Source organism: Pezoporus occidentalis, unplaced genomic scaffold (genome assembly GCF_034315485.1).
Source record: "Pezoporus occidentalis ecotype Australia unplaced genomic scaffold, CSIRO_AGI_Poc_V1 ctg45, whole genome shotgun sequence".
NCBI lineage: Eukaryota > Metazoa > Chordata > Aves > Psittaciformes > Psittacidae > Pezoporus > Pezoporus occidentalis.
The window spans coordinates 112,171-135,417 of NW_026915780.1; the positions used below are offsets into that span (position 1 = coordinate 112,171).

The 23,247-nt window shown below is 36.0% G+C and overlaps 1 protein-coding gene across 1 annotated transcript in view; it reads left to right on the plus strand.

Moving 5' to 3' along the window:
- CFAP46 (cilia and flagella associated protein 46) overlaps nt 1-23,027 on the plus strand; it is a 78,048-nt gene extending 55,021 nt beyond the window's left edge. The window contains exons 35-56 of the mRNA XM_062635103.1: nt 115-297; nt 1,090-1,225; nt 2,102-2,290; nt 2,786-2,974; nt 3,620-3,754; nt 4,751-4,930; nt 6,019-6,186; nt 6,580-6,677; nt 7,377-7,456; nt 7,872-8,023; nt 9,845-9,966; nt 10,370-10,452; nt 12,159-12,323; nt 14,084-14,160; nt 14,718-14,778; nt 14,865-14,900; nt 15,390-15,492; nt 17,001-17,113; nt 20,206-20,287; nt 20,916-21,052; nt 21,549-21,635; nt 22,400-23,027. Coding sequence (XP_062491087.1) covers nt 115-297; nt 1,090-1,225; nt 2,102-2,290; nt 2,786-2,974; nt 3,620-3,754; nt 4,751-4,930; nt 6,019-6,186; nt 6,580-6,677; nt 7,377-7,456; nt 7,872-8,023; nt 9,845-9,966; nt 10,370-10,452; nt 12,159-12,323; nt 14,084-14,160; nt 14,718-14,778; nt 14,865-14,900; nt 15,390-15,492; nt 17,001-17,113; nt 20,206-20,287; nt 20,916-21,052; nt 21,549-21,635; nt 22,400-22,530 — 2,707 coding nt within the window. The 3' untranslated portion in view covers nt 22,531-23,027. The remainder of the gene's footprint in view (nt 1-114; nt 298-1,089; nt 1,226-2,101; nt 2,291-2,785; nt 2,975-3,619; nt 3,755-4,750; nt 4,931-6,018; nt 6,187-6,579; nt 6,678-7,376; nt 7,457-7,871; nt 8,024-9,844; nt 9,967-10,369; nt 10,453-12,158; nt 12,324-14,083; nt 14,161-14,717; nt 14,779-14,864; nt 14,901-15,389; nt 15,493-17,000; nt 17,114-20,205; nt 20,288-20,915; nt 21,053-21,548; nt 21,636-22,399) is intronic.
- Nucleotides 23,028-23,247: the final 220 nt, after the last annotated feature.

Consider the following 23,247-nt stretch of genomic DNA (forward strand, 5'->3'; position numbering starts at 1 on the left):
AGGTTTTTTCTAGATTTCTTGTAATTTAAAGGAAAGCAGAGAGAGAAATATGTCTGTTTTCAAACACAGCCTGTGCTTTTTGACTGCTGTCATGTATTTGATTTTTATTCCTAGGAAAACACTTATTGAGATACATTGTGCCCAAGATAGTATGACAATTAATGATAAGTCTTGTCAGCTGCCACATACGCTACAGGAATCTTACAGGAAATTAGTTCAAATTGCAAAGGACTTTAGTCATTATGGCCATAAAGTTTGCAGTGCTGAGATACTGCTACAGTGTGCAAATATTCACAGGTAAGATTCTATTTCTGCTGAAAAACTTTTTTTAACTAGTCCACAAACTGTATTCTTTACTTTTTGTAGTCTAATTAAAGACAGAGAAGAGCAGACAATATTGTCAGGTTTTATATCTTGGTGTTACATCCCTAGTTGCATTCCTGATGTATTTTGTATTCAGAAAAATAGAATGAAAAATTCTTTTCACTGAAGGCAGAGTTCATGTTACCTGGTGCTAATGATTTTATAGTGTTTTTGAAGTCAAACCAAAGTATCGAAGTCTCCAAGTCAGCCTTTCGTCTTCCCATTCATAAAGGCATTTTGGCAGCTATACTAATCATTCTCAAGTATTTATTGGCTTTTACAATTCTTACTGTTGTAATTTTCTTCTGGAAATTGCTGTAATGGCAAAAGTGCAAACCATGGTGTGCCTTGACTCTCAGCTGATTCCATGATGTCCCCTTAAAATGACTGAGTTGTTTTGTATTTGGCTATTCTGCTATTTTCTCCTGGTGAACATGTTGTCTGCAACATTATCTGCCTTTCTTCTCCTTGTGTCTTGGCATCTTCTTGCATTGCAGCAGTAGTGTTCCAAGAATAAGACCTTGAGAAAATAGTGCATGATTGTTCACTTTTCCTATTTCAACATTTAGAAGACACATGTACAAAATGAATCTGGTTTATATAGTAATCTATTTAATCTTATTAATCTAACTATTTTAGTATATACGTTCAGTAGTGTTGATACCATAAGAATTAACACCTGCTTACTTTAGTTCTTTTGGGGTTTTGTTTGGGTTTTTTTTTCAGGATGATTGCCAAGGAGGAAAGAAACGAACTAAAAATACATAGTCACTATCTAGATGCTTACAACCTAGCTCAGAGGGCAGTATCCAGAACTGAGGAAGTGTTTCAGAATGTTTGGAGCTTATTTGCAATTCATGAGGTAGGCTTTTTTTTTCCCTGCTCATAGAAAACCGATTGTATTGAGTTGTGCATTCACTCATTTTGGGATAATTCCTGGAAGCCCCAAATTAAATTACCACTCTGTAATGACTATAGGAAACATTACAAAGCAGAAATGAGAGGATTTGTTTGGTCTTTGTCAATTTTATTTCATTCTAGAATTTATCCAATAGTTACAAAAGAAAAAATCTGGACTTGGAAATATTTTTAATTTGCTGAATATCTTCAGTCTTAAAATTCTCCACAATAAGGTGTTCATTTCTGGGAAGGAAAAGAAGATTACACAGAACATTACGTAAATTAAGAAATTCTGTCTTCAAAATAGTGTATTTTGGGTAATGAAAGCCTGCAGCCCACTTTGCTAGTGTGTGCCGGTATTATACTCTAGCATCCAGCTTTATTTTTCTGCTCCTTTTTTAAGGCTCAAGTATGTTTGTGCAGGTGCCAAAACCATGAATATTAACATTCTGGGTTTATGCACACATTTGTAATTCCTTTGGAATTAGTTATTTGTACCAGTTTCATAAAACGTGAAAAGCAAAAGCACAGCTGCTCTTTTTCTGTGCAGCTACTTTGCTTTAAAATATATTTGACATTGAACTTTGTCTTTTAAATTACTTAAAGATCTTCATAGCTGTCCCTCTGGGAGTAGGGGGAGGGAAAGAAGGGGGGAAATGAGTGAATGAGTTACCTGACTGGGTTTAAACCACGACAATAGCAATATCTCTGATCTGTTGAAGTGATATTGTTGATATGTTTGCTTCTTTAGTTAAATGCAACATTCTAACTTCTTATCAGGTAAAGCTGCAAAAATATTTAAAGTTAGAATTCTACTTTCCTTTCTTTTGTATTTCAGACTACCAATATTAGTATCCCATTAATGAGGCAACTAGCAAACAGGAAAATAAATCTTGTAGAGATTCTTTTGGATATTTTTCATCTTGTTATTACTAAGAAAAGGCTTAAAAAAGTGGAAGAAGCATCACCCCGTGAAATAGTGGAGGCGTTCATCAGGGCAACTAGTGAAGATGATCCAATAGAACAGGTAATAAAAAATATTTAGTCCTATGATTTGCATGTGAAAGGTATTAAAAGGTTTCCCAGGGATTTTTTCCATAACAGAACTTCTTCCACTACTGAGGAAATGGGTCCCCGGATTATTCATGCAGTTTTGCAGCAAAAAAAAAAAAAAAGAATAAAAACATCAGACATCCGCTTGGAACAGAGCAGTAATTCTTGACCATTACTTTGTCTCTGACAATGTCACTAGGAATGCTGTTACAGGAAAGCTCAGTATCCCCAGTGTTCTCTGCAATACACTCCTCTTATCCCATGTTTTCCTCAGTACTGGTTGTCGATGTTACAGTGGCCTTTTTTTTATCAATTGTTCTGTTAAAGACAACTTGTTTATAGTTAAAAGTGTGATCACAGTTAACAAATGTGTATGTATGTAAGTATATGGGTTACCTGTTTTTAAGAAGTATGTTTCTGTATGTGTGGGTATATATGGGCAAATAAACACAAATGGGTATTTTACCAGGACTGGAAGCGTATGGAAGGCGCTGTGGGTCATATTGCACTGGCTCAGCTAGCAAACGTGCAGAATCTTTGTAAAGGCTGTCCTGACATCAAATCCAAATGCCTTTATCTCACTGGAAAAACTCTTCGTTTACTTGCCATTAGTATAGATCCTGTGCAGTCAGAGATTTACTGGAAGCCGAATGTTATGGTATGCATTCAAATTCATTTCTATGTGTAAAGTTTGTCTGCCGCAATATTTTTTTGTGTGCATTTGCATAACACAACTCTTTATTTAGAGCTAGATTTTACATACTGCATGCAAGCCATAATAAAAATGTATACTGAACCATGTAAATGGTGCCTCTGCCACCCTGACATCATCTTGTAGTCGATTTTTTGATTTGTTCCTGAAATGTGCTAATTACAGTATTTTCAAAAAAGAGAGGAAGGGAGTCCTTGAGTGTCTTAAAGGGCTGTGGTTGGTTAAAAGCTCAGATTTCTAAGTTCCTTTTGTGCTGTAGTGAAAACGCCATGTAAGAAAAGGGAAGCTCAGTCATTGTAAGTTCAGTGATAAAGTGTTCAGAAGAAACTGAGGGCAAATATCAGAAAATAAAAATCTTAGAGGCTGCATGGAGGGCTTTTTTAGTTTCTGTTGGTCATATTGTCATCAGAACATATTAAACATTTTTGATGCCTGATAATATTGCTAAATCTCTCACCATCAAGGGGTCATATAGTGAGATTATTTCTTTTAAGATGGGTTCCATTTTCACCTAGACTTTCACAACAGAAATGAAGCCAGCCATACTTAATGGAATGATTAATTATTCTTTTCTGATACTGTGATGAGTAGGAAGAAGCTAAATCAGACATGGCAAAAACTTCCCTGACTTCAGCAGAGTGCAGTGAACAGGAAGTGACTGACAGCGCTTCAGCAACTAATGAATGTCAGTATGACAAGTATAGGAAGAAAATGCCGAAGTTAAAGGTATATTAGTGAATGTGCTTGCATTACCATTGAATGCTTCCTCTTCTATGGAATAATGATCTATTGGTTTAATCACTTAATTTGTCAGTTCTGTTTGAACTGATAATGGAAATGTTTGTAATATACATTTGATCTACAAAAGAAAAAAGCCTCCAAAACAGCCCCCCAAAACCCCACCTTTCTATCACAACTTTGCTGTGTATCTCCATGCTGCCCCTCAGTATATGCTGTGGTGGCTCCTGATTAAGCTTTCCCAGTTGCTCCCAGAAAGAAATAATTTCTCCTTCAGGAGTTTCCCAGTGATTAAGCCTGTAGCAGCCAGGACAAGATGAACAGTCAGCTTGCTTTCTGCTTCATAGACATGCCTTTTTAAGGGAGCATAACATCTTGCAGACTCAGAACAAACACAGAAGTAACTTCTCTCAACTAAACATTTGTAAATTACTTCTGTAATGTAAGTTACATTGTATGGTGAACTGATACCTGTTAATTACTGCAGTTCAAGTCACACTAGGAATTGGGAATGTTCAGTTTGTGTTGCTAGTATCGTCAATAAATGCATGAGGTATGAGATTTGTGGGTTTATTTGTATTAAATACATTCAACTATTAACAGTTAAATGTTACACTGTAATGTAAATGAATTCTAAATGAAACAACTGTACTGAGAATTGACAGAAAATCCCTTCATTCTGAATGGGTCATACTGCCTGGATTTAAAATACTGTTCTGCAAAATACATGTTTTATATTAAAGAAAATGCCCTAGGAAAACATTTTTAATATTGTATAACAGGTGTTGGTGTCTGCTGAATAATTAACCCATATTTTCCTATTTTGTTCATATATTAAATAAATGCCTTAAAAAGGAGAAAAAAGCATTAGAATTAGTTATGAAAATGTGATACTTTTCTAACACACTGGTAATCTGTATATGTATAACAAATATTTAATATGAATACATATTTTAATTAAAGCTTTTTCTTTTCATCATCTAGAAGGAACATAGGTTGGCTCAGAAATATCTTTCTCAGTCTGGTGAAGCTTTGCTACAGTGTATGGGTATTGCATTCAATCATGATATTACTGATATATTGGCTACTGCTAGTTTTGAAATGGTTGAATGCTTTCAGCAATTTGATCCAGTTTCAACTAGCCAGTTTTTGGCACTTCATCAGGTAATGCCGCTAATGTATTGTGTTCCTTTCCAGTATAAAGAAGGTTGTTTAACTTACATAAATAAAACTGTCTATTCATATAAAATTGGTCATACAGAACACACTGTATGGATACTAGTGAGTAATACAGGCAATCAGTGATATGCCTGCTGACTTCCAAATGTTTGATCAGTGGCTTGTTAACAGTTCTGTTACCTGTTGTGTGTGACTTGATTTTTTTCCTTGATGATTGCATACATGAAAAGATTTTAATATAAATAAATTAATGTGATTAGCTAAGGTAGGCATTACCACAAAATACCACCGCTGCAGTACCCCATGTAGTATCAGTCTATTTAGCTTGTTTGCTAAGAAGTATGACTGCAAACCATAAGTGGAATGCATATCAAGGCACCAGAATTGTGAGTACTTATTTCTTTTACTGGGAAAAAAAATCTGCTAATTCAGATACCCTCCTTACTCTCCTGCCCACAAAGCTTGTTTTGGGAAAAAAAAAAAAAAAGTTGAAAATCTCATTGAAGGTCAATATTAAGCTCCCTTTGGAAGTTTCGATTAGGTCAAGCCGAATTGCATTGCTTTTTAACGTGGCAGTTGCATTAAAAGTTAAGAAAAAAAGCTTTGGCTGTTAGCAAGCCTTGTTTCCAAGGATAGGATTTTTGTGTTTGCTGAAAGAAAAGGATATAAGGACTTTACACTGCTTTTTGCAGGAAGTCTGTTAAAATGTGTGATATGACAGCTATATAGTAAAAAGCGCAGAAGCACAGAAAAGACTCGACTTACTTGAAAGGCTAAGTTCAGAATACAGGCATTCACCTTCCCAGGTAGACCTTACATGACTCAATGCAGGAACACAGATGATAAATGTAGGCAAAGAAGTAAATTCTAGCTACTCATTTTAAAGAAATCTTCGTAAGTTATTGCCAGACTGTTTACATCAGCTTGTAAAAAAAACCTAGCAGGCTTTTGTTAATCCATCTCACCTTTCTAGCAAGAGGGTTTTTCTTTAGCATGTATTTATACATTATAACATAGATGATATATGTTTATTTGGTTTTGAGGGAAAATAAATAGATACAATCATTTTACAGAGCTGTTCAGCATCTGTGACGATGAAGAATATCCTTCTAACAGCTACATCTAACACCAGCAGCTCTCAGCTGGCAGCATTATTGCACCTTCAGAATCATTTAAAACAAAACAGAAACACGAGTGATCTTCTAAAACGTGTGGAACAGCAACTGACTGCTACCTCAGTGGTAACTTTTTGAGATGTGCTACTTATTAAGGGGTTTATATCTATGTTGCATATGTATAGGGAAACATATATGTATGTATACATAAATGTATACACATATGCACACAGGTACCTGTCCTGTCAGCTCCTGAGTATCTCCAAGGATGGAGACTCCACAACCTGTGCCAGTGACAAAGTGTTTCTTGTTTGGACGGAGCCCCCTGTCCTGGCACATCTGCTGAGTGGGGGTTTTGGGTTTGTTTTTTTTTGGATTTTTTTGTTTCATTGGGATTTTTTATAATTTCAAATATTAGCACCTTCTTTCCTAGGGTTGTCACCACTTTTCTGGTGAAATAACTGAGATTGGGGTTTATAAAACCTATGAAAATAATACTGCTTTTGAATTATTGTTCAGGCATGGAGAAATCTCTGTATTCCTGTCGAACATTTTAATATAATGGAAAAATTGCCATCTAATTTCTACATAATTATTCTTCAGCATTCAGAAGACAGGTATAAAATTTCATAATTTTTGTTTAGCATTGTTTGTTACAAATGCAGTCTTTTCACCTGTAAATAATCACTATTTTGGTTGTTTCTTTATTGCTTTTTGCTTCTAATTTTGCTGGACTTAAATTTTAGGATAATGAACAAATTGATATCTAAATAAATATATCTGCAGCTCAAAGCAGTATGTTTTTCTGTACTTCTGATTTCCCTAATTATCTCTTAAATCTCCAGAGATCACTTGAAAGGCTTCAGGCCATTCTTGATATCTCTCTAAATTCTGTTAAGTTTCCAGCTCTTATTGCTTATGCTCTTAAAAATGTCAGGAGGGGTTTTATTTAGCTTTATAAAGCCACAAACAATCTCATTACTGCAGCCTAGTTAGTGACTACTCATAAACTGAGCTGTGGCACCCGATTGTGAGGGCTTTCACCAATTGTGAAAAGCCTTAAGCAGTTGTCATGGAACAAATTAAAATCTACCTTTTTGGATATATAGCAATGAAAGAACCTTCCTTACAGGACTCAGTTTGTTCCAGTTAGATTTGGCAGGGTTTTGCACCCCAGGTAGGGGTAAATACTGCATTGTGAGCAAATTTGTTAGCACATTAAATTAGAGGGTAAGAATTGCTCATCTAATAAATTTGCTTCATGTAAACAAGCTGAACTGTAAATAATCTACTCAGCAGTTTTCTGCTTTCCATAGATCACATTTGTACAGCTCATTGATTGAGGTGCCAAAAGTAAGTACTGCACAGCAAAGAGGAAAACCCACTCAGCCAATGGGTAAGTGCTTCTTACTTTTAACAGATAAAAATCGTTGTGCTGATGTTATGAGAAGGCTCAGATCTTTCACTGTTGCAGTTAGTAGAATTTTACAATAATTTTAAAAATAATTTTAACTCTTATTAATGCCAGAGGAAAGTAAATACCTAAACACCTGTGTTTTATTATCAGATATAATATATGTAGTCGCAATTTAGAGAATTTTTGTTTCGATTTGAAGGCTAAAGTTGTTACAGATAAATAATTGTAGAGATTTTTTCATTGCATGTTTCTGTATGTAGTTTGTGCTAAATATACATATAAACACAGTTATTTAGTTTTCAAACAATATCGTGGCTTTAGAAACTTACGGTCTCTGTACAGTTGTTTCTTCAAGAAGGAGCATTAAGATGGTATTATCCTCCTTTTAAAATAGTGCAAGCTAAAGTTTATCGATTTCCTGTGAATCCTGATGCATTTTGCATTTTGTTGGAGAAAGTGCGTCTTTACAAGCAGCGAAGGGTGAAGACTTATGTTAAACAGACTTTCATTCAAAACTTGCAAAGCTGTGTCTCCAAAACGGATGTGGTAATACATTTGATTACCTTATATTTAAAGGAGGGTGAAAAACATGTACTAAAAAGCTATTGTAAACACCTTCATGCAGAACTTTGAGTTTATTCCAAGTGTAACATCCCTGCGCTTCATAGTTGCTAAATGCTGTGTAATCTACTTCAGAATTTAATCTGTGTTATTCTGTTACTGTTTCCACTGTCATTCAGCAGTTTTGAAATGTTCCATAGTTTAGCAGAATTTAAAATTGAGGCAGTTGAGACCAATTTACTTGAAAATGTGTTGTACATTCAAGTTTTTGCATTTCAAATGTACATTGCCTTTCATATCACATGAAAGCCCTGCTGTCCCAAGAAAACAAGTGAGATCACAGATCTCAACCCTTTAATCAAAATAAGACTGTCTTAGCCAGAAATTTATTACTGATTTTCAACACAGAAGAGTTTCTTCCTAAGGCTTGCAATATCTTTTGCAGCATAGCTGTTTATTTGGACGAGTTGATCCAAGTGTTAGTCACAAAATTTTGCTTCAAGGACACACCCCTTGGAATTCCAAGAATTCCAAGTTTGTAGCTATAAACACTCAAATTCTAGATGATAAAGCTTTCAGTTACTGCAAGAAGGCTCAGTTCTATAAGAACATTGTTTTTCACAGTCAGTGAACACAAGTTGTGTAGCATAAAGGTGTGCTGGAAAAGCCTGTGACTTGCACATAAGCTTTTAAGCTGCAAGGTATTAGAAAGTTTTCTGCACATGAAATGTGCAAGTCTACTTCCTAGCATTCTCATTTTCTTTAATTTTGGTCACACTGAATAAAATCTAAGTTATTCAATATCAAAATTCACTGTTAAATATAGCATATTAACAAAAGTTGGTATAGACCTGTTTCCATCATTAATATAAAGGTAAAAATTATAGATAAGATTAAATTTTCTGCTCAAGTGCTGATTGTTTTAATCCTACAACTTTCACATATCTGATTCTTGAGCTATAATACTCTTCTATTCATCATGTTAGCTTCTTTCAGTTCAAAAATCAATTAATGCAGATGGATGAATGATCACTTTTCTGTATGGGCAGCCTTTTTTGTAATGGCAAGTTATGTAAAGATTGTTTTAGTTGCGTAAATAAAGAAAACGGTGATAAGATAAATTCAGTTAGAAAAGACACACAGACACAAAAATAAAAGGAATTGGTTTAGGTTTTTAAAATGCTTGTGCATTAAAACTTCAGTAATTACGTGTGCAACCTGCCCAGAGTCACACAAAGAGAGTGGTGGATGAGAAGTCCATTCATTAATACCCACATTCTTTGCCATTTAGTTGTGCTCGGTTTTGTATCCATTTTTATTAGCTTCTGGAAGATTAAGGTTTTTTGTGTCATCTTCTCCTATATGATTCTATTCTCTCCTTACCTATTTTCTTAATTCTCTTTATTTTTTTCTAAAATGGGCTCCACTGATCTCTCCATGCACTTTCATTTGCTTCTTCTACATCAGTTTTGCAGTTTCTGTTTACTTCTCAAAGTTGTGCTTTCACAGTTTCTTCCCATTATTTGGAGTCCCACTACTGAGTATTTTTCCTTTCTGCTGGACTTCCCTGCCATTTCTCACTGAACTTGCAGGAGTATGTTAATTGCTTAAATAATAAATATTGACATCCTGTACTGATTCCTATATTAGAATATGTTGCAAAATGCTGATAAGGGTGATGTTTTGAAGTAAAGTAGTTTTGAATAGTTCTGTATTTTCCATTTCATGATGTTTCATTAGCCTTGATCCTTATGTTGAATAGCATTTTGTAAGTATTCTTTTTTTTTGTTGCAATATGTGCGATAGACTCCAACAGAGAAAATACATGATAATGGACATGGTTTGACATCAGATTTCTCTGAAATACTAGAAATGATGGAAGAATATCTGAAACCAGTGCTGTCACATGTTGATTTTTCTGATGTCAGGTAAGACACTTAGACTTGGTTACCATCATCATTTGTGAAAATAAAATGGTAACTCAAGTCCTGAAAATACAGGAGTGGTTTCAGCAAGAATAGACCCCATTGAATGAACTTCTTTCATCTTGAAAAGCAATATATGCAGGATATGCAAGACTGAGAGAATTGAACCATGATAGACTAATGGCCATTTTTGACAGGCACTCTTCTCCAGTTTAAGTTATGCAATATAGTGTTCGGGATGAAACATCATAATTTAAATAGTAAAGAGGGCAGGAACTCCAAAGGGAGTACATCCTTTATGTAAAATTTCATTGAGATTGAAGCAGTTTTGTTTGTTTTCTCTGAAAACTTTTACTTACATAAGTGTTAGTGCTGGTAATATTTTCACTGTAATTCCTCTTCCCAGAGAACGGAGCACACCAGTTTCAGCAGCTGAATCAAGAAAAATGAAAATGAAAGATCAAAACACCAAACACTCCACAGCACAGGGTATATGCTCTCTTGAGTACAATATATGTATATATGTGTGTCACGGAACAGATATCAGAATCCTGTCATTTTAGTTTCAGTCTTTTTGAAGCCAGGGAGAAGAAAAAGGCTTCTGCAGTAGTTTTGTCTGTTTACTGTATCAGGTCAAGTAGTTTAGTATACTTCCAAAAGGTCACTTATATGCTGGGTTGAGCTGTCCTTCTGCATGTATTTACAATATTCCAAATTATAGAATCATAGAATTGTTAGGGTTGGAAAGGACCTTAAGATCATCTAGTTCCAACCCCCCTGCCGTGGGCAGGGACACCTTACACTAAATCATATCACCCAAGACCTTGTCCAACCTGGTCTTGAACACTGCCAGGGATGGAGCATTCACAACCTCCCTGGGCAACCCATTCCAGCGCCTCACCACCCTAACAGGAAAGAATTTCCTCCTTATATCCAATCTAAACTTCCCCGGTTTAAGTTTTAACCTGTTACCCCTTGTCCTGTCACTACAGTCCCTAATGAAGAGTCCCTCTCCAGCATCCCTATAGGCCCCCTTCAGGTAGTGGAAGGCTGCTATGAGGTCTCCATGCAGCCTTCTCTTCTCCAGGCTGAACAGCCCCAACTTCCTCAGCCTGTCTTCATACAGGAGGTGCTCCAGTCCCCTGATCATTATACAGGCTTTAGAGAGCTAAATATAATGGCTTTATAACAAACCATTTTTTTTCAGGAGAAAGACTAAAAGGAAGAACTTTAAGTCTGTTGATCTCTTTGTTTTGTCTATTCCAGCTTTTTACTTTATGAACTCTCACACAGGGGTTTTTTTGCATTTTTTAATTTTTTGTTTGCAGTAATACAAGCCTAATGCTGGAATCTGTCCATAAACATGTTCCAGGAGAAGAGGCAATGAAGTCCATGGCTTGCTTTTGGAAATGAGTTTTTTTCTTTATGGTGGGGAGCACTGAAGTTTCTCAGTGAAAGATTACCAAAAAAATATACACATATGCATTTGTTTTTACCTGCAGGAGTATCTTTCTGCAATCTGGCATCTGACTGCTTATGTCATTCTGCAAAGACTAACTTGTCTTCCGTGTATTTGTTGCTTCTGTGTAGAACAGGAAAATGTTTTTATAATGATATTCAGTCCTTTTTTAGTGAGTAACAGAAAAGTTTCCTACGGAAAGGCAGAGTTGGTATTGGATAAGAGCTCCTTTACGATGCAATACTGTTTAGCCAAACACTGCTAAGGCAACTTTGCATTTCCAAACATAATTTTCTTGAATGTATTGCATATACCTGGTCTTCAATCTGAGATGGTTGGTTATTAATACAATGGGTTGCCCAGGGTAGCTGTGAATGCTCCATCCCTGGTGGTGTTCAGGCCCAGGTTGGACAGAGCCTTGGGTGCCATGGTTTAGTGTGACGTGTTCCTGCCCATGGCAGAGGGGTTGGAACTAGATGATCTTAAGACCCTTTCCAGCCCTATCTGTTCTATGATTCTATGATATTTTTTCCTCTAATAATCAGTGCTCACAAGTGCATATGCATAAAATTTTGACGTCTTTGGAGTAACAGCATCAAAAGAAATGTTTTTGCATAATGCGCTTAATCCGCAGTAAAATGATGATAGAGGAAATTAAGTTTTACATGTAACTTCAGTTATTTATATGCATATTGAGAACTACTAAATCTCAGTCATGTTCTGTCACATTCTTCAGGTACACCTGTGGATTTAGGATTATGTGTGGTATTACTAGGAGATACATTATTTATGGAATTGCCTTTGGAAGCTCTGAGTATCTTTAAAGAGGAAGGAGTAAGTTCTGTATCCAGAGATTTTTCTCTTCAGATTCTGTACAATCGAGTACATCTGGCTAAGTCAGGTACTATTAAACATGCTTTGCATTAGCATACTGATGCAGTGAACAAAATTATTTAAATAATACGAATGGTATAGTATATTTTACTGGAAGACTGCCCCATGCAATAGGTTTGCAGTATATTAAATGGAATAGATAGTACAGTAGACTTATTTCAGTAATGTACAGGCTGATCATAGTTGCAGTGCTAGCTAATTTAAAATAACACCTATATATTAAAGAATTACGTAAAACTCTGTGAAACATAAATTGGCTTGCAAAGTTTCAGTTATACAAGTATGGTCTTAAACTCTTTAAAGCTGTTTTTAGCTGCACTGAAAAAACTAAAGTAAGAATTTAGACTTCTGTTAATTTTCTTTAACATTGGTGTGAGACTTTGCTGAAAATATCAAGCATGAAAACATTTAATTGAGCTGCCTCCTCTCTCTGTAGCCAAGATTACATTAAGAGCTCCTTTTTCTTCAGTCCATTGATTCTTCTACTATGCATGACCAAAATCATATCTCACAGGCTGTGTATGGACTTTCATTGCTGCAAATGCACCCTGTATGAGCTCTTCAGTGAAATCAGTTTGTTAAGTGAGGTAGTTGGACAGTTGGTAATCTTGTCCTTATGGCATCTTAAAACTCATTTCTTACTTATTCTGAAAGTGAGTAATAAATCCAGGCACTAAACATTTTTTTTTATAAATCAAAGATAGCTTTTATTACTGAAGTTAAAAATTTGAAGGCACGTTTTGCTCCTGCATAGATAAAAACACATTTTAACTGAAATTATTAAAACTAGTGGACCTAAGCTAAAAATTAGGCTAAGTTTAGAAAATCTCACCCTGTACCATGAAAATACTCTGTTCGGGATAAGTTCTTGTATTGTGTTTATATCTGTAATATTTAGTGCCTTCCGTATAATCCATCCTCTGTTCTTCCATTTCACTTTTCCTTTCTAAAGGGAAAAAACTGAATAATCTGTGATTAGAATATTTTTAGTCTAAATATACCCTCATATACTGGTACAGGTCTGTTACAAATAGGAGGTTTAGAACATGTGTTGGGGTTTTTTTCATTTCTGTTTTTCCATTTTTAAAGTGAAAACTTGTGATTTTAGAAGTGGATAAATGAGAGGAAACAGACTTGAAAAGTCTCTGTTTATGCAATTATGCAAATAGCACTGAGTGAGGAGAGAAGCACTAGCCATATGAGTGATAGTGCATCTCTCAAACATCCACCAACTTGCAGTGCCCTCCATTGATAACTGGCCAAGACATGCACTTTGGGTGATAGTCACAGATACAGTGAGAAATACAAGTCAGTTTTCTGTGCTTTTTAAACATTCCTTAAAGAAATAAAAAAATCAGATTCAAATATGAAAGTTTCTTTTTCCTTTTGATCTCTGTGTGTCTCAGAAACTTCAGTTATTCCAGTAACATCAACAATTAATAGATATGGCAATAGCCGTAGAAAGTGCTTTGATAATCACTGTTCAGCTCTGTCCCGATTCTGCAATGTAATGAAGCATTTGCATGTCTAAGGGATCACATTTCTCACTTGGTTTCCACTTTAAAATTATTTTTAGGCAAGAGGGTTTGGGGAATGTCCTTTCCTTGCTGTGGTGTGAAATTAATTCTTATTTTTCTAGTTCAATCTGTTACTGTTATTACATCAGTTGTTACAAACACAAGTAGTACTTCAGGAAAGTTGTATTTTCTAAAACTGCCCATATCTTTTAAAAAAAAAAATTAAAATCTGTTCTTTTCAATTCCACAGAGTCTGAAGTCAAAACAGATGTTGGAATATCCAAAGGAACAAAACCAAAAGCTCATCAGAAAAAGAATGTCAAAAAGGTGAACTTGGCACATGTTTAAAACAAACGCAATAGAAGTAGCTCTTCCTTTTCTATAAAAAGTGTTAATGAACTACAAGTGGCTTACATGGAAGCTTATTATTCTGAACTGGAATAAATATCATGTCTTTGCATAGGAATTTGGGGTTTTCTTGATTTTGCAATAATGACAGAGTTGTTCCTTTGAAAATCATACTTTGTGTAAATGTGACATATTTAACAACTCACCAAGGAAGTTGCTTAATGTTACTAAAATACTTCCCCCAGCAATATAGTATATTTATATAGCATATGCACTTATTTTTATGAATATATATGTATGTATGCATATAGATCTATACATGTGCACACAGATGTGTAAGTGTATGCATTGTATATAATGCAGAATAGCTCATGTTTTAAATTTCCATTGACAATTGAGTATTGTGCTGCTTTTAATCCTACCTTCAAAACTTTAGAGCATCTTTTTGTTAGTTTTTTGACACAAAGAATGCAAGATTGTCATTACTTGATTGAGACTTATACATGTAATAGAATTTGTATTCTTTTTAATTGTAGGCTCCAGGTAATCATGATTTACCCTCTAATTGCTTGCCTGTTGATACAAATAATTTTAAATGTATCCTTTCACAAACCATTAGCTAAGTGTATCATTAAACTTCCTTTTTCTTTACATCGTGTTGTTTACACTTAACTGTTTATCAGATATCGTGGACCCCTACAATGAAGGAAGAGAAGCAGGTAATCTATAATAAATCATATTTTCCCCACAAACTACTCATGGAATTTAGGAATTTTTGTAACAGAAAATGAAGTCATGACATCAGGATGCTGACAAAAAAAGCTTAGCTTTTGATCAACGCAATGCTGCTTAGCACTGCTTAGCAAACTGGACATTTGGTTATTTTCTCCGTCGACTTAAGTCCTCTCTGAGTCCCTGGGGCAGAACTGGTGGAGTGGTTCTGGTGTTTTCAAAACTTTACGCTTTCCTTAGGGTATCTAGGATTTTTTGTTTGTGCATTTAAAATCTTTTACCTGTCTACAAATGATCCTTGTCAGTTATAAAAAATACCTTTCAAATGGGAATTACAAGACAGGCTTAAGTTTCAAAAAACTGAAGATCTGATGATGGCCTAAAACCCCCTGAATTGTCATTTCAAAATTGCTGAAATTAAGATTAGCATCCTTTGTAGCATGGTAAGCATATAATGATGAAATTCTGTGTTACAGAAGCTTTAAGTCCTTCCCTAAAAATAAAGGAAATCCTAGAAAAATACCATGACCTATTTACACAGCAGTGGGAAGGAGTTATTGGCAGCATACACGTTCCAAGGTTTGTAACATTGTATCTGCTTTCATGTTTTATCCATGTTTCTTTTTTTTTAAATTGTGCCTATACCCAGAAGCTTCAGTCATAAAATAAGGTCATTTTTTCCTGAGGTGATAAATGCATAGGTAACCATTGTCTTTGTCTCAAACGTATATTTAGATTTGTAGACTCAATATTTTAGGTGTCTGAAAAACCATGCCACAAAGTGACTAAGCCAGATTGGTTGCATCAAAGTTGCTATATATGTAGATAATCAAATTTTGACAAAAATTCTGCTGCTGCTGTCTTTGATGAATATGATCTGTAAGCATAAATGTAATTTCTAGCTTTGTTCATAACTGTTTTTAAATCCCAGTATTAAAACCTGTGGCATCTACACACACATGGAGTCAGCTGTGCAGTTCTGGTGTCCTCAACATAAGGACATGGAACTGTTGGAACAAGTCCAGAGGAGGCCGCGAGGGTGATCAGGGGCTGGAGCACCTCCTGTATGAAGACAGGCTTAGAGAGTTGGGGCTGTTCAGCCTGGAGAAGAGAAGGCTGCATGGAGACCTCATAGCAGCCTTCCAGTATCTGAAGGGGTCTACGAGGATCCAGGAGAGGGACTCTTCGTCAGAGACTCTAGCGACAGGACAAGGAGAATTGGTTTCAACTAAAACAGGGAAAGTTCAGGTTATATATGAGGAAGAAGTTCTTTACTATGAGGGTGATGAGGCACTGGCACAGGTTGCACAAAGAAGCGGTGGGTGCTGCATCCCTGTCAGTGTTCAAGGCCAGCTTGGGCAGAGCCTTGGGTGATATGGTTTAGTGTGAGGTGTCCTTGCCCGTGGCAGGGGGGTTGGAACTACATGATCTTAAGGTCCTTTCGAACCCTAACTATTCTATGATTCTATTATCATAGCAATTGATTGATAAAAGGGATCTCAGGAGGTCGAGTCCTGTGTTAATGCAGTCATTAACTGGACCTTCCTTTATAAATGCTAGTTTAGTCAGCCTTTTGAAATCTCTGCTTAAGTAACATCATTCTAGTGTTTCTTAATAACAGGTACAAAGACTGTTACCTGCTATCAAATTGCATGGGGTTTGCTGCCAGCAAGCTGATTAGTACCATCTCTTTTCGAAACCTATTTCTTTCATATCCTGATGGATGCATACATGAATATTCCCACTGAATGTTAGGCTAAATGCTGTTATTTCAAAGCTGTAGAACTGGGGGTTTTTAGGAGAGTCTAGTATTTATCAAAAAATACACTGTGCCTCTTGTTTACTATGAGATGTTAGTAAGTATGCCTCTATTGAAATAATTGTTACTAATAATCTATATGAGTTATGGCACTTTCCATAGAATTCTGCAGTCTTGTCTGTCTCCTTGCTTTGCATGCTGCCTTTTCTTATTAACATTTCTGGAGTAAATAGTACTGAAGTGTTTGTTCTGGATAATTTCTGAAAACTACTCTTGTAAAATAGTTCCACAAAAGTAGCTTCCTTTCTTTCTTCTTTCTTCCTTTCAGCCAAGCTGAATGGGAGCAGCTGCTGACAAACTGCAGTGCATTTCTGTTCTATGGAATGGAGAGATTCATGTCTCACATTTTACTCAACAGACTGGTTGCTATGAATATCCCAGGTAAGATAAGCAAACTTAAAAATATTTCTTAATTGCACCACCTTTTGTTCCCAGTTGTGTATATTTCACACTGTATCATGGTCATGGTATTGATGTTGGCATTTAAGGGCTTTTTTCAAGATCCAGGGTTTTAATCCAGAAAACTCTGCATTTTGTATTCTGTTGCACAGCTTTCTTGTTATCCCGCACAAGTCAGTTTAGTCCTTCTCCACTTCCAAATGTTAGAATTTAAGTGGCAAAAATTGAGTCATTACCTGATGGTTTTCCCAGTAACTCTTCTCCTTTTCTGTGAAATTTAATTTTTGGCAATGAAGTATTTTTTACTGTGAAGAGCAACCTCTGCAGTACCCCTTCAACAAAATTCCTCAGTCTCCACCGAGGCAAAGCAGAATTGTCTGTCAAGACTGGGTTAATGCTGAATGATTGCTGTGTTATTATGGAGCAGTTGTAGACTCTGAGAAGGGTGGTTGTTTTTTGTTTTCTCTGCTTCACAACTATTTAGTCTTTCTGGTGTTGTAGCATAATGCTCAGATTCAGGACTGTTTTTTTTGATTCACAATCTTCCTTTCTGCTCCTGTTCCCCTTACACGTCTGGAGGAAGCTCAACTTTGGAGTTGTGCTGAATTTGTCAGGGTAGCTGAATTGCTGTATTCCTATATTGTGTTGAGATGTAAAATGGAGGAGGACAATACACATCAGATTGTGAAGCCCTGCAAAGCAACAGGAAGCTTCTTCGGAAAGCATTGATGTTTCAAAGTGATTTAAACATGTATATGTAAATATACTTATTTACTGGAAATCAATAAGAAATAAGTCTTCTTACATACATTGGTCACTCCTGAAGTTGAAGGTCAGGTGTCTGTAGATGAGATAATTACAGATCTCACAACTTTTGGAACATTCCTGAGCTCCTTGTTAACCCTCACCCTGTGCCCTGCTCTTAAGGTATGCCAGGATTGATTCTCCAGTGCATCTTCCTTTAATGGAGAATTAACTAATCTGAAATTAATTTATTTTAGTTCTCAAAGGATTGTTTTGTTTTCTGACTGCCTACACAACTTTTACTTGTTAGCTGATAAAATTACTGTTGTCTTGCAGGCTGAGTTTGAATCTATTGTAGAGCCAATCTTTATGTTAAAAGTACTTTTATTAATAACAGTGAACCATGTCTGAGGTTTCTGAGGGTATACCCTGGACCCAGTGTTATTAGGTATTGTTGCTGGTCATTTACATGATGAAATAGAATGTAGCATTGCTGAACCAGGATATGAGAATGAGGTGGCTCAGCAGCTCCTGAAATGCAGGATTAGAATCTAAATTAACCTTGTTTTATGGGGATAATTAGCAGGGGGTAATTCAGGAAAGGCTGGAGGGAGATGTTACCCTTAAGCAGAAATAATAGGTTAAACATGAATAAATTAGGGGATTGCTGCTTAAGGGTCAGAATTACAGAATAGAGTCGAGAGATGTATCACAAATTAAACATCATGTTGCTAGGGAAAAAGAAACCAAACCCTAAGCTGTGTATAGGGTTAATAAAGGAGTGTCATTTGCAACATATATGAAATGATTCCCCACTCTACTTAGTTTTGCAAAGTTCTCAGCTGGAGAAGAATATTGACCAAATAGAATAAGTTAACAGTGGAAAACTTTTAAGAGTGGTCAGAAGTCTATACCACAGATTAGCATGCATCATTTTATTAATAAATATGTGTGTGCGGTCATATGTATATATACATACAAAACATACTTAGGAAGAAAGATTAACATATTGAGGGGAGACATGATAATAGTTCTCAAGTAGGTAAAAGGCTTTCCAAGCAGAAAGGTAATTTGCTTCTCATCTGCTTAGGTTAGGAGAATTAAGTAACAGGTCTAAGCTGCAGCAAATCAAACTTCTTGGGAAAGCTTTTAATTCTAAGAGTATTCTAAGTTATTTCACTGGAGGCTTTTAAGGAAAATAAGGAATGCTTGAGGTGTTACTTGGTCCTAACTTCCATAAAGGAGGTACGATGGATAACATTTCCATACCTCCATACTATAACCTCTAACAAGATTTTATAACTACAGGGTTCAGTTATATAGGACATTAGCCTGTAATAAGGACTTCATTATTAATTGTACTAAGGTGGCATAGGAAAACAATCTGCAGAATAATGTGGAATAGTGTATCAAAGCTACCTCAAGTAATATTAGGATTACTTTATTAGTGTTATTTTATGTAATAATTGACAATTTTGGCTGAAATATATAAATTTTATATTGCTTAGGCTGTGTCTAAGAAAGTTGTTAACTTATGAAAGGTCTGATTTACTTATATTTATTATGTTGAGCATAATGAGAAGAGATTCAGAGCAGCCCTGCAGAGAAGGACTTGGGGGTGTTGGTTGATGAGAAAATGAACATGGGCCGGCTTCAGTGTGCACTTGCAGCCCAGAAAGCAACCGTATCCTGGGCTGCATCAAAAGGAGCGTGACCAGCAGGTGGAAGGAGGTGATCCTGCCCCTCTACTCTGCTCTCGTGAGACCTCACCTGGAGCACTGTGTGCAGTTCTGGTGTCCTCAACATAGGAAGGACATGCAACTGTTGGAACAAGTCCAGTGGAGGCCACGAGGATGATCAGGGACTGGAGCAGCTCCTGTATGAAGACAGGCTGAGAAAGTTGGGGCTGTTCAGCCTGGAGAAGAGAAGGCTGCGTGGAGATCTCATAGCAGCCTTGCAGTATCTGAAGGGGGCTATAGGGATGCTGGGGAGGGACTCTTCATCAGGGACTGTAGTGACAGGACAAGGGGTAACGGGTTAAAACTGAAACAGGGGAAGTTTAGATTGGGTATAAGGAGGAAATTCTTTCCTGTGAGGGTGGTGAGGCACTGGAATGGGTTGCCCAGGCAGGTTGTGAATGCTCCATCCCTGGCAGTGTTCAAGACCAGGGTGGACGAGGCCTTGGGTGATATGATTTAGCATAAGGTGTCCCTGCCCACGGCAGGGGGGTTGGAACTGGATGATCTTAAGGTCCTTTCCAACCCTTATTATTCTATGATTCTATGATTATTAGTGCAAATACCAGTGCTATAACATACTGTTTTTTCCAGAATGCCATTTGATGATACTTCTAGATTTGGTGCGATCCAAGCAAAGTCATCAAAGAATTACAAACTCTGATATCCACAAAAGGTAGAATAAAGTTTATTTCTTTAAAGCTCACAAGAAGGCAGATTATTTTTATTGCAAAGGAAATTTAAAATTGTAAGTTGCAAAAATTTTCATTTACTCCTCCAAGGAGAAGCGCTTATATCTACACCTCAGGGAAGAGTTCACCTCTCTAAAAATACTGTTTAATCAATGCAACAATGTGTGAGTTAAAATTATTTTTGTGCAAAATACATTATACACACATCTACAAATGTAATTATGCAGGTCTCCAAGTTTTTAAACAACCTCCAGGTGTTTTCCTTTTTAATACTTTTTAATAATACTTTTTACTTTTCTACCTTCCCCAAACAGCCATTTCCTAGACCAAAACAAAATACAATTCCTTCAACTAGTCCAGAACAGTAACATGACAGGGACAATCACATGGTGAAACTGCATCATGAAAAGATATAGGTGGAAGTTACCTAAATTTTTGTATTAAATTTAACGTGTTGTATGAATACTAGAAAAGACTTTATGCTCAGCATACAAGAAAATGCAGTCCATCATGCCCTTTCCCCTTCTATTAAAAAGCATTGTACATTTAGTTGTATTTGTTGATATATTACTTCTGTTTTTAGTTTAGTGATCTCAGACTTTTTTTCTTCAGTTGTCTATGTATTGCGATAGAGAGACCAACAGAGTCAGCCATGCTTCTAAGCCTTACTGGTGTTCGTTCTATAATAGCCAACCAGTGGTACACTACCTTGCAAGAGAATGCGGAAAGGCTAGAGATACTGTCTGAGAGTAAGTATTTGTATTTGGCTTCATTTGCAGGTATGTTATTTCCGACATTTGTATGCATGCAGTCATGGAGCATGTGTATCTACTCATCTCCTATCTCTCCTCTTCCTTTGCTCCTCACCAGATTTTGTCTGGAGTTTCTGTAGGAGGTAATCTGCATGCAGGAGCCACCATGTTCTTGACAGGTTGATGTTTCAAACAGAACAGTAACCTACTTGAATAGTTTTAGAGGGGAATTTATTTGCGGTCATATGGTAAGAATAGGATTTCTATGGTGAGAAGCAGTGCCCTAGGACTTTGTACCCTGGAGTTACATAAACTATGGGGAAAACAAAAGCTACAGATAACTTATATCTTCAGAGATAGATAATGAAACAGGATAACTTTAGGGATTTAGTTAAGTTTTAAATGTGGAGACACCAGGCTCTATGGTTTGTATTTTCTTGTCTTCAAAACATTAATTGGAAACTCACAGAAACTATCAATTTTTTTTTTCCAGATTTGTTGAGCATTGCTAGAACAACTGGGCAGACAGTCCATAGCCTTCAAAAGAGGAAGATTAACAGAGACAGAGATTCTGTTGAAAGTAAGAATTAACAGGCTTAGTAGAGAAGACTGCCTGTGCATGTTAACTAGACCTATGGGTAGTTCAGTGATATAGGTGAAATCTTTCAGATGAGCTGTGACAATCTTTCCTGACACATCTTACAGGAATTGTGGCTGGGAAGACCACTGACACAATATTATAATTGGAGTCTCTGTATTTACATATATAAAATTTGGAAGGAGACTTTGTCATAGCTGACCAAAAGCTAAAATTTACACTCCACTAAAATGTTATAAAATGAAGTAGTGTGACTGAAAAGTTACCTCAGGAGCATGACATGAAGAATATAAATGGTATGGATTATAGACTGCAAAAAGATCAGTTGAACCTGCCGTGACTAGGCAGTCTGCATTGCAAAGGGCACACTATATATATGAAATTCCACCTGGCATCCTGTTGGAGAGGGGAGAAGGATTTTTGAATAAATCAACTTGTAATATACTGTTTATAAAATTATGTAGCTATTTTTCATTGTATGGGACTTACCTCTTAAGGGTAAATGCAATAAATTTTGGTTATAACTTACACTGCCATAGAATTGAAGAGGGAGAGAGCTCAAGTCAGAAATGTTGCCTAGTTTTATGGTTTGGGGTTATTTTTTTCAGAAAATGCTTGTTGGATATACTGGCAGTTATTAATATTATAAAAAAATGTAAGAGAGCCGCAAATGTTAATGAAAGAGAAGATGTGATAAATCGCTGCAGTTGTGTTCAGAAATAATGTTTTTTAAAATATTTTTATAGTGGAAGTGGATTCTCACAGCTCTCCTAGACACAAAGAAGAAGAACAGACCACTTCCTCAAGTCTTCCTGCAACTCATCCATCCTTTTTCAATTGTGTGCTATATGGTTTACCCAATATAATTATTATGTAATTTGTGTCAGACTTTTCTTACTGGGAATGCCACTACACTGTGCACAGGGCAAACTTGGCATTTAAAGATGTAGTAGATGCTTTATTCTATATGGCCTAAGGAGAGGTGACCTTAAAAAAAATGTACATGTTGCTGATAGACTGATTTAAATTTTGGATGTAAACAGTTCGATATTAGAAAAAGTGTCAGAAAAATATAAAATACATAGAATTTAGAGATTTCAGTTAGTACTCTGAACTCAATGAATTCCTAGGAGAATTTGGTGAGTACCAACACATTTTAAAGGAAATTAGGCAGGTATTTTTGGGCATTGATGCATGAATGGAATAGGAATGTATTGTTGTCAGTACTTCCATTTGCAAAAACTTTTCCTTGATGTATTTTGTTCTTACATGGAAGATTTAACAGGAGCATAGCTTAAAAATGTACCAACTAACATCATTTGACTTGAATCGATTTTTAACTTCTTACGTAGCAGTAGTTGCAGGTTAATTAGAAAACAAAAATGTTCAATAAGTTTCACCTTCTTTATTTTCCTATAGTTTTCCTGAATAACATATGAAGCTATATTAACTTATTCCAAAATCCCAGATAAGGTTATTATTTGTATAGATTTTGTAACCTGCTCTGTTAATTAACAATGCACTTTTCAAATACGTACTTTAAAGCTGTATTTGTAATGGTAACAGTAGAAATAGAAATAAAATAATTTAGCAT